Genomic DNA, 12,035 nt, shown 5'->3' on the forward strand with positions numbered 1-12,035 from the left:
CCCACCTCAACCCTCCAAGTAGCTGGGACCATAGGTGCACACCTGGCTAATTTTTTTTGTAGAAACAGGGTTTTGCCATGTTACCCAGGGTGGTCTCGAATTCCTGAGCTCAACTTAGCCTCCCAAAGTGCTAGGATTACAGGCGTGAGCCTCCACATCCAGCATAGACAATATGTATAACAGTGAAAATCTGGAAACAACCTAAATGATTAAAATAACTGGGCCGGGCGTGGTGGCTCATGCCTGTAATCCCAGCACTTTGGGAGGCTGAGGCGGGTGGATCACAAGGTCAAGAGATTGAGACCAACCTGGTTAAAATGGTGAAACCCCATCTCTACTAAAAATATAAAAAATTAGCTGGGCATGGTGGCGCATGCCTGTAATCCCAGTTACTCAGGAAGCTGAGGCAGGAGAATTGCCTGAACCCAGGAGGCGGAGGTTGCGGTGAGCCGATATCACGCCATTGCACTCCAGCCTGGGTAACAAGAGTGAAACTCCATCTCAAAAAAAAAGAAAACTGTGCTGTGCAAGGTCATTATTAAGTAATCTCCTTGGTGGAATTTTGCACAGCCTATATTAAAATATGTAAAATAATTAGAAAAGAATGTTAAAGTGAAAGAAAAACCACATGATTCTATTTGATTTCATTATCTATATTCATGCACTCATCCTGAAACTAGTTAATTTTAGAAGAAAATATTAAGTTTACAAAATATTTCTTAAAATCCATTTTCTTCTATATTTCCCCTTATTTATTTCTTTTGCTGATGAGGGCTCGAGAATAGCATAAGTGAAGTAAAACTTCAAATAATGCAAAAGTCTTCCTTCAGTCAGAAATTCTAATCTCCCTCACCTCAACTGCTTATCAAACTGGGCATTGGGAGGGGAAAAGCACTATAGGACCAATTTTAGTTTCTTTCCAAATTTTGTTAATAAACAATAAAAACACCCCTAAAAGCTAAGAAGCAAGTAAAAAAATAATCAACAAATGTGATTATCTGGTCCCATATAACTAAATGCCCAAACAGTTTACAATTCTACTCACCAAGAAAATGGCTTATACGTACCCACTTACAATAAGAACTAATTCCTCATAATAATTACCCAGCTTTAAAATCATTTGTAATTACAGTAACATACTCATTAGAGAAACAATATCTGAAACTACACATCTGGATATTATCCACAATTTAGAGACTATCACAAAACGCTTACAGCTGCTATAATAAGCAACTTTCTTTTTAAATTTTTCCATTGCCTTCTTTCTACTAGGAAACATTTATTGGTTCCATTTATAAGACCCAACTTGTACCAATTTTGCTGTAGATTACTCACCACTCGTACTCCATAATGGATGTGGGCCAGAGTGAAAGCAGTTGTTAATGTATACAGGATAATGCTCTCAATGTAAGAGGACACTCCTAAGTTTACCACTAAGACAACCAAGAAGAGAGGAACCAGCAACCAATTCAAAGTTGGACACCGGGTACTACTCATTTGGCAAACAATCAGCTGACACTGGAAGTTAGTTTAAAAAAATAAGAAAGAAAAAAAGAAAATTTTCATTAGCAAAGCACTTCCAAAACTAGTCATTCCAACATCTGAAAAGCATTCAAGTACCTGAGCCAATACACTTACATTATCTAAGTTCAGAAGTTCTCAATGCTTAGAGGCCCAACTGGACCCTTGGCCCACCACAAAAACCATGGACCCTCAAACCATGGACCCTCAGAGTATATGTCAGCAGAGGCTGGAAGATAACTGAATAAGGATGCTATAGCAGGCATTCTTCCACTGGGCAACAAAAGAAATTTCTCTCAATTTTAAGACTCTATGATATGCAAAAAAATGATAATAAAAATAAAAAATAAAAAAATTCAAAATAGCCTCCCACACCCCCACACAATTAAGTGTCTTTATGGCAATGATGAAGAAGTGCTACCTCCAATTCAGTCCCATTGCCATCATTAATATCTCAAACCCTCTTCGGCTCCTTTACTTTTGAAGACCTTACTTAAATAGTTTATTCTTTCAGAGATATATTTTGCACAATGCAGTCATATTTTTAGATATTTAAACCCTATAAAATCAGAAGGACTTGGGACATTACACATGTTACAAACATGGAAACATAGGATGAGTAGCAAAGTTACAAAATAAAAACTTATAAAGACCCAGCCTGGGCCGGAGCACAGACTTTCTGGCTTTCAGGACTATCAGGGTCTTTTCTCAACTACTGATTTCTGCTTCCTGTCTGCTTCTCTTGCATGGTCCAGCATGGGAAGAAATTGATAAAAAATACATTCTATTTATTACAAAGTTTTAAATTCCATGTTCTTAATTTTAAAATCAGCTGATTTTTAAAGCGTGTGTTTTCTCTCTATCAGAAATCTCTTCCAAGCTTCCTAGAATAATCATTTAGGTCTGCAGCCATTTCAGCCATCCTGGTAATGCATTTAGAGACTAAAGGGAATTTACAAACTTTTTCCATGAATTCTTCAGCAGAGAACCAAAATAAAAAATTTAAGTGTGCCACGGTTCCAAACTACTACTGTAGTCTCCAATCCTATTGGTTTCAAAGGGCAAAATAAAACAATTTTCAGCATTTCAGTCTTTGAGGTTATTATTCTTTCAAATTTCTGAAATAAAAATCTTTATATTAAAATGTTTATTCTAATATCAAAGATTTTTTGAATTATCAAATTCTGTCATACATTCCTAAATATATATTATAATTTTTTCTTTTTTTAAATATATAGTATGATTTTTTTAAAAGAAAAAATCTTACTGTGATATTGGCAAAGGCTGTTCCAACCATAAAGTAGAATATTCTAGGATGTATCTCTAAAATATCTGAAGGTGACCAAAGGATCCACGCTGTAGACAAAATGAACAGCAAGCATGGAGAAAAGAAGGGAACCATAGCTTCATAGACTGAATTGTGTTTCAAGGTGTTATTTTTATAGCTTCTGGAAAAAAGAATCAAGTAATACAAAGAACATTACATAGAAATTGTACAGTACTTATACTGCAATTTATAGTTTCCATATTTATACACTTATTTTGCACTCACAAAAATCCTGTGGCATAGACAGAACCAACATCATGAATCCCATTTTGCAGACAGGTTAAGTGAGGATAACAGAATTTAAATTTACAAAACTTGCTACCAAGTGGCAGGGCCAGGGTAGAACTGAAATTTTCTGACCTCTAGTCCCATTTTTTTTCTCTTTAAATCAAACTATCAACTGCTGTGCTAAGAATATGAAGATGAATAAAATTTGGACTTTGTTCTATAAGATATTCTAATGGAGGAAATAAGATGAACATAAAATATTCAAAGAGTACCTCAAAGTGCGACTTTGACACAAGTCATAGAGTAAGACAGAGCTCACATGAAAGACTCTGAGGTGCAACTGCCACACCACATCTCTGTGTCTCTAAGCACAAAGGAGGTTATCCAGTACACATCTGCTCATCTGAACAGAGCTCCAAATGCCAATCCTGGTTATGCCACTGATCACCCCACCTTGGGCAATATGTTGCCCAATCAGAGCCTCACTGCTACAAAGTGAGGAAAAAATGTAGAGAAATAATCTCTACATCCTTCAGAGCTTTAAACTGTATGGCTTCTACAAATGACTGCCAACTCCAATAAATGAAGAAGATTCATAGAACTTGGTTTAACATAAATAAGATTCTGCTACACAGATTCGAGAGCTAAAGGATGAAGTGGGAAGTATAAGAAAATGTTTCAACCGGAGGAAATAGTAGCAAAGGAAACAGTGGGAGCAAAATTACTAAAGCAGGAAAGAGGAAAATCTATTCAGGACCCAATAAGCAAATTCAGTATGGCTGAGCAAGAGTGGGGAAGTGCATAGATCAGAGAAATGAAGCTCTACCTGAGCAACTCCCGTCTCCCCGCAACCCAGACAGGAACTTCTAGAAGAGCTATTTAAGAAAAGTCAGCACAGGTCCAGTTTGGTCCTAAACTACACACATTCAGAAATTTTATGATCTTGTATATGTAAGATCATAAAATGTAAATGTATTAATATTCAATAGGGACATATTCCCTCCTGGTGAAAGATTCACTTAAAAAAGTGACACTAGAAGGCTATTTAAAGAGTCCAAAACCATACAAAAGAACTAGTAATTTTGTGCTGTGTTTGAAATGACTACATTAGTCACCACAGACACCATAAACTATCCTACTGCATCCTAGATTTAAAATATAGGTTTTGTGATCTTTTCCTTTTTTTTTGAGACGGAGTTTCGCTCTTATTACCCAGGCTGGAGTGCAATGGCGCGATCTCAGCTCACCGCAACCTCCGCCTTCTGGGTTCAAGCAATTCTCCTGCCTCAGCCTCCCAAGTAGCTGGGACTACAGGCATGCGCCACCATGCCCAGCTAATTTTTTGTATTTTTAGTAGAGATGGGGTTTCACCATGTTGACCAGGATGGTCTCGATCTCTTAACCTTGTGATCCACCCACCTCGGCCTCCCAAAGTGCTGGGATTACAGGCATGAGCCACCACGCCCTGCCCTTGTGACCTTTTCAAAATGTCCTGGATCCAAAAGGAAAACAGATCCCTAAGTTCGGCTAACTGCTAAAACTTCTGATATTTGTTGTCCATTTAAAAAATAAAATACTTACCTGAAAAAGTTTAATAAACTCATTGGAAGAGTCACACATAATGCGCAGCCTAAAGGGAAAAATATTTCAATCATTATGCTTATTCAAGAGTGATGATTAGCAACCTAAAGGAATAGTATTTCAATGATTAAGCTTATTCAAGAGTGATGATTACATTATCACTGAATCCATCCAAAACAAATATTTTTAGACCCCAAAATTTTCAGGTTCAAGTTTACTTTTGTAATAAAATTAAATACATTTACAAATAACATTTACCACAGGAAGAGTGGCAGTACAATTTGGTGATTCGGAGGGCAGACTCAAAGAGCCAGCTAGGCCTCAATTTCAGTTGTACCACAAACTGGTTATGGGACTCTAGGCAAGTTGCGGTTTTAGTGCCTCACTTTCCTTATTTATAAAATAGAGATAACAGTTGTACCAACCCCACAGAGTTTTGAGAAGTGAATGAGTTATGACATGTTAAGATACCTGGAACAGTATGGGAAACTGAAACTGCAGAGTAAGCATGAGCTACTCGAAAGGGGAATCGTGTTGCTTCCCATTTACTTTTTAGCCTCCTAGCTTTTTTTGCCCAGGCTCTGGCTATATTGCCCAGGCTGGCCACGAACTCCTGGAGTCAAGCAATTCTCCTACCTCAGCCTTCTGAGCAGCTGAGTCTATAAGCATGAGCCACCACACTCAGTCTTCCTAGCATTTTCAATTTCTCCCCCTAGCTACCCCCATCTGCATACTAGTTCTCTCCCCACAAACTTAAGACAAAGATGGGGCCTTCCCAAGAAACCCTACCACTGATTCTGCTGTCCTCAGTATCTGCTGTCTTCTTCTGCTTTGTCTTATCATTTGCTAATCCAGTAGTCCTCAATTTCTTAGCACTCCTTTTATTCACTGTGTTCCCACTTTGCAGAAACTGTACTCTTGAAATCTACCAAGATTTCCTAATGTTCAAATTCAGTATCATTTTTTCATTCCTGACTTCTAAGTGAAATGCCTTGGTTGACTATCCACTACACTGCAATTCTTTCCTCCCTTTGCCTTTGTGATCCCATTCTCCCTGTTTCCACTAGCCATCTCATCATTTCATTCTGTGTCCATTGCTGGCAATTCGACCTCCTGCATATTACTACCTTGGTGCCCCTTCTAAACACTTGCTAAGACATCTGGCTAGAACCCAACAGAAATCTTATCTCTAAAGAAGATACTCTGCTACTTCCAAGTCCAAGTAGAACAAAGTACTCTAAATTAGACAAACTTAGAGGGAAAGGAAGGAGAAGACCACCTGAGGTCCTCAGTGTTCTCAGGAATTTTTAGCAGCTTACTCCATGTCAAGCTGGGAAGCACTGGAGGGGAGCCAAGGTTAAATGAATTAATGCAGAATTACTCATAGCTCTGAGGTGTTGGAAATAGGCTGAGAGAAACTAGCAAAAGATTTGCCACCATGAGTAATTTTAGTTTTAAAAATCTTGAAATAACTATCTCAAGTATAGTGAGCATGTAGAAAGGCTGGGCTCTATACAGGCTGCATCTTCTGATTCTTCTCTATAGTACTTAATGTACTTTCTGTAACCAGTACTTAATTGTTCAATACTTATCTATGAAGCTCTATGTTTCAAGTAGAGAACAGTGATAGAGACCATACATATGAAGACCTGCTTTTCATCTTGCCATAAGTGAAGGCCCAGACTTCATAGTATAGGAAACTTAAGAGGTATAGGAAAATCAGAGTAGAATTTGTTTAAAAAAAAAAAAAAAAAGGACCAAGTTCAATGAGACACATTCCAAAGATAACATGGTCATAAAAAAGTATTTGGTTCCTCACATTTTCAGTTTATTTATTAAGTAGGAACTTCAATTAAAACCAACAAGACAAAAAGTTCCTTAAGAAAAGTTAAAGGAGAAACAACAAATGGGGAAAACTATAACCTATATCAAAGAATGAATATACCTAATATATGAAGACCTTCTAAAAATAAAGGAAATGGCCAACAACCCAATAGAAAAAAATCTGCTTGCGAGATATAAAAGTACAGAAGACATACAAACGGCTCTTAAACACTAGAAAAGTTCACTCATAATAACAGAAAGGCAAATTAAAACTATACAGACACATCATTTCTTACCTATCAGACTGGCAAAAATCCAGACGTCTGACAATAGACTATGTTGGTCAAACTGTAAATTAACAAGCACTTTCATACACTGCTGGTGGGAACAGAAAATCACACAACCCATATGGAGGGGAATATGGGAATGTTTAGCAAAATAGCACACATTTGTCCTCCACTAGCAATTCTACTTCTAGGGACTTCTTCCTCAACACCCTGGCAAAAGTATGAAAAGACTGATATATAAGACTATTCACTACAGCAATCTGTATAACAGCAAAAACTGGAACTAATCCAAAAGTCTATTGATGGTGGCTGGTTGGACACACTATGGTACATTCATGCAATGAAGTGCCAGGCAGCTGTAGGAAGACTGAGGAAGATCCTTACAGACCACTACGGAGTAGCTGCTAGGATATACGATTAAGCAGGGGGAGGAAAAAGGCACAGTATGGTACAGTATATACACAATGGAATGCTACCATTTATCTATGAAAGTGGGTGATAAAATGACACACAAATTTTTACTCATAATAAGAAAGAAACAAGAAAAGGTAAGCCATAAAATTAAAAACTAAGAATGGCTACCTCTGAGGAAAGACAGGATTGGGTAGCAACAGAAGGCAAATTAAACTTCTTTGAATATACCTCATTCTGTAAATTTGACTTTGTCGTCAGAAATATTTTACTAATTATAAAGGGTAAATTTTAAAAGAAAGAGTAATTCCTAAAAGTCAAAGTAAAATAAATAAAGCTGTAAGTCCACGACTGGTGGCACAATCACAGAGTGGTGACTGTAAAATACAGTCAACTGCCTGGACATACCTAGTAGGGTAAGACATAAGGATGAACAAAACTGCAAAAAACAAAATCTTAATTCTCAGTTTTCTTCTTTTTGCTGATTTAGGTACTGTATTCTGAGACTATTGTGAGTATTTCATGGAAGAAAGCAAGTGAGTATTCTATGTCAATGAAAACCAAGGATTTTGCCAAAGTTTAAAGGAGATAAAAATGTAAGATCAATGAAGTAAAAGTTCTGTACTATCATATTTGCTTTGGAATTATCAGCATGTATGCACTTTGTCATAAAACCAAAAACTTGATTTCCTTACCTATCCACTGAATGAATGAATTCGTTAAGTCATGATAATCAATGTCTGTTAAGTTTAACCCTTAATAGTTTAAGGTAGCCGGTTAAAAACGAAACAAAACAAACCTATTAGGTAAATAGGTAAAGCGATGATGCAAACTTTGTAGGAATGGAACAGACATACAAAACATGAACCCACTACGTGCCTCCTAATGTGATGCAGTAGAAAGACCACTACGTAGCAAGTACGCCCCCGCCCCCACCCCGTATCAAACTAACCTCACAGATCTAACTATCATTTACAGGAAAGTCAGAGGCAGAGGAGAAAATGCAGAATCTAAGAGTTCTACTGGCCAAATGACCCACTTTCTTCAACACATAAACGTCAAAGAAAAAATAGGGAAAAGCTATGTAGATTAAAAGAATTTTTTTTAATGCATTTATTTATGTATTTTGAGACAGAGTTTTGCTATTGTCACCCAGGCTGGCAATGGCATGATCTCAGCTCACTGCAACCTCCGCCTCCTGGATTCAAGTGACTCTCCTGCCTCAGCCTCCCGAGTAGCTGGGATTACAGGTGTGTGCCACCACACCTGGCTAATTTCGTATTTTAGTAGAGACAGAATTTCACCATGTTGGCCAGGCTGGTCTCAAACTCCTGACCTCAGATGATCCACCTGCCTTGGCCTCCCAAAGTACTGGGATTATAGGCATGAGCCACTGCACCTGGCCAGATTAACAGAAATTTAAAAGGCATACCAACCAAAGGCAATGTACAGGGACTTGGCAGCTACAGAAACATATCAATTGTGGTTCTTTTTTTACAGAAATCCTTATTATTTAGAGATAAACAATTAAATATTTATGGATGAAAATAAATGGTATCTGGGATTTGCTTTAAAATAATCTAAAGGAAGGAAGATGTCTATTAATGATGGCATAAAAAGGAAGGACAATTCTCACAAATAATTATTAAAAACCAGACAAAAATATTTAAAACAACGACTTGAAGGTACTAGAAAATACTCAAGGGCAGGCAGAAATTTGAGAAGCATTTACACTTGAAACACTGGGGAACAACTCCAAGTTCATGGCTTGCCTACCCCCAGCCCAGCCCAGATGATGGAAAGCTACAGTCTTCCTTACCAGCTTGTGGAGGCAGACAATAGAATGTAGAGCAGCAGAGGTACTACAAGGTAGGGTGGGGGTATTGTAGAAGAGAGAGATGCAGAAGGGTTGAGATTCTAAACCCGAGTAAAAACTCTGCCCAAATTCCTGGGTGGATGCTAAACTAAGCAAGCAAATAGGGGACCCCATAGAACATAGTGAAAGAGAAGGCAGAAAGTAGAGGAGATGCTGTCCTTGAAAGACAGAGGTATTCTTGGTGTGATGTGAATCTGTTGTGTCTCTCACTAAGTGTGTTTCCAACCCACACTCAAGACTGGGCTGAAGAAGGCAGAACCTTACTGGCTTGACGTGATGGGGGCGGAACACAATTGCTGGAAACACAGCTGAAGATTCAGGATGGGGAAATCCCAGAAGCAAGAAAATCACAGAGAGGTGAATGCCAAAATCTCAGTATCAACTTTGCCCAAATCTCTGGCTCACCACTAAACTATATAGATACAAAGGAGACCCCCAAGAGACCTGGCTAAAAAAGCAGCAGCTAATAAGCTGAAAACAATCAAAGACAAGAGCTACTATATAATGTGATGGGACAAATTTTTCCATCTGAGTTCCAACAAGTTAAATGCCTATCAGAACAAAAAAACAAAATCTTCAGCGCAGAACAGATTATAGTCTCCACAAATGTAATCTATAATATTCAGTTTTCAACCAAAAAAAAAAAAAATGCTAGATATGCAAAGAAATAGAAAAAAAAGCAGTCAACAGAAAATAACTCTTAAGTGGGCCCAGATGTTGGACTTAGTAAACAGACTTTAGAGCAGCAATTTTAAATATGTTCAAAGAGCTAAAGGAAAATATGATGATAATAATGAACAGAAGAATCATGACAAAGAAATACAAAGTTTAAAAACCAAATAGAAATTCTAGAGCTGAAAAGTACAATAAGATTTTTTTTTCTGTTGCCCAGGCTGGAGTGCAGTGGTGCAGTTACAGCTCACTGCAGCCTCGACTTCCTGGGCTCAAGTGACGCTCCTGCCTCAGCCTCCCAAGTAACTGGGACTACAGGCATACACCACTATATTCGGCTAAATTTTTCTACTTTTTGTGGAGACAGGGTCCCACTCTATTACCCAGGCTGGTGTTGACTTCCTGCCCTCAAGCAATCCTCCCACCTCAGCCTCTCAAACTGCTGGGATTACACTCATGAGCCACCGCACCCAGAGAAAAGTACAATAACTTAAATGAAAGATTTCCTAGATGGGCTTAACAGCAGATTGGAGATGGCAGAAGGAAAAAAAGCAATGAACTTAAAGATAGATGAATAGAAGTTATCCGCTACAAAGAATAAAGAGATTAAAGAAAACTTAATAAAGCCACAGAAAATTACTTTTAGGACAGTATCAAGCAAACCTGTATGACATACATGTAAGTGGAGTCCCAGAAGAAGAGAGAGGGGAAGAAAAAATATCTCAAAAAGTAAAACTATGATGGAAAACTTCCCACATTCAGTCAAAAATACTAACTTACAGGTCCAACAGAGTCAACCAGCTCAACAAATACCAAGAAAGACAAACACAAAGAAAACCACACCTAAGTACATCTTAGTCAAACTTCTGAAATCCAAAGATGAAAAGAGAACCTTGAAAGCAACAAGAGGAAAATAATACATTACAGAATGACAATGATATATGAACTGACTCAGAAACAATGGATGCCAAAAGACATTAAAATGATATATTCAAAATGTCGAAAGAAAAAATTCGGGCAAAATCAATACATTTCACATAAGCAAAAAGAGAGAATAAATTGCTACCAGACGTGCACTATAAAAAAACCTAAAGGAAGTCCTTCAAACTTCTGGAAAAGAACACCATATGGTAGGTCAAATATAAAGGCAAATGAGTCAGTAAGTAAAATAAACTGTATATTATGACACAACCCGGGGGCTAGAGAGTGCTGGTGCATTTCAAACAAGATTGGCACTGGTATTGAAAATAGTTGAGGCTGGGTAATAGTATAAAGGAGTTTATTACATAAAAGTAGAAACATGATATGAAGAAAATTATGTGCCTGTTAGAGTAGACACTTAACATTAAAAAAAAAGTCTCATATATCAGAGGATTCTGTCTGATGTAAATTTAACATTTAAATGTAACATCCAGGAAACCTGTCATGGGACAATCAAAAGGGTTGCTACCTAATCAGAGAAGAAAAATAGCTTTTCAAGGTAAAGAAATAACAGTTTATATAAGTATCAAAAATTAACATTTGATAGACTACAAGATAGCTCCTAAAATATGTGCAGTCCAGAGCTTCAGAAAAAAGCCCAAACCACTCCTTTTCTGAAAGCCAGTGCCTAATATGCCATCTTCTGAGCCTTACCTAATTCCCATTCCATTACCATGGTTTGCCAAATGGGAAAGGGTTATTTTTTATTCATTCCCTCTTTTTTTTTAGACAGGGTCTCACTCTGTCACGCAGGCTAGACTGCATTGGCACACGCGATCATAGCTCACTGTAACCTCCTACTCCTGGGCTCAAGCAATCCTCCCACCTCAGTAGCTAGCATTACAGGCGCATGCCACCACACCTGATTAACTTTAGTTTTTTCTAGAGACGAGGTCTCATGATGTTGCCCATGCTAGTCTCAAACTCCTGGGCTCAAGAGATTCTCCAACTTTGGACTCCTGAAGTGCTAGGATTACAGGCATTAGCCACTTTGCCTGGCCTATTTTTTTATATAAGAGAACAGAACACAGTACATAGCCTACACGTATACCTTTTTACTTCTACAGAGGTTCTCAGCGCCACTCTTGGGGCCCCAAAATAACCATCTAGATTTCTCTTTACCTCTTTCTGTACCACTAACACCCTCCTCCACTCAATCATCCTATAGATATCCCCCTGTTAGCCAAAATCACAACAGAAAGATTACCACCATAAAAAAATCTTCAGCAATCAGTGGGTTAAGAAGACAGTATCTGAGAGGAACAGATGCTTAATTTTCTGAGTGGATAAATTATGAAATAACCTCTACATTTCATCTGTTCTATAT

At 37.8% G+C, this 12,035-nt stretch overlaps 1 protein-coding gene across 4 annotated transcripts in view; it reads right to left on the bottom strand.

Moving 5' to 3' along the window:
• Positions 1-12,035, bottom strand: part of SELENOI (selenoprotein I) — a 37,710-nt gene that overhangs the window by 4,644 nt on the left and 21,031 nt on the right. For 2 of the 4 annotated variants that reach the window (XM_054244392.2, XM_035273607.3), the window contains exons 7-9: positions 4,658-4,706; positions 2,789-2,969; positions 1,336-1,518 (exon numbers count right to left, since the gene is read on the bottom strand). In XM_054244392.2, the coding sequence (XP_054100367.1) occupies positions 2,961-2,969; positions 4,658-4,706 (58 nt within the window). In that variant the 3' untranslated portion in view covers positions 1,336-1,518; positions 2,789-2,960. The remainder of the gene's footprint in view (positions 1-1,335; positions 1,519-2,788; positions 2,970-4,657; positions 4,707-12,035) is intronic. The other 2 variants (XM_035273608.3, XM_078349714.1) reach the window with 1 other exon arrangement.

Source organism: Callithrix jacchus, chromosome 14 (genome assembly GCF_049354715.1).
Source record: "Callithrix jacchus isolate 240 chromosome 14, calJac240_pri, whole genome shotgun sequence".
NCBI classification, from domain to species: Eukaryota; Metazoa; Chordata; class Mammalia; order Primates; family Cebidae; genus Callithrix; species Callithrix jacchus.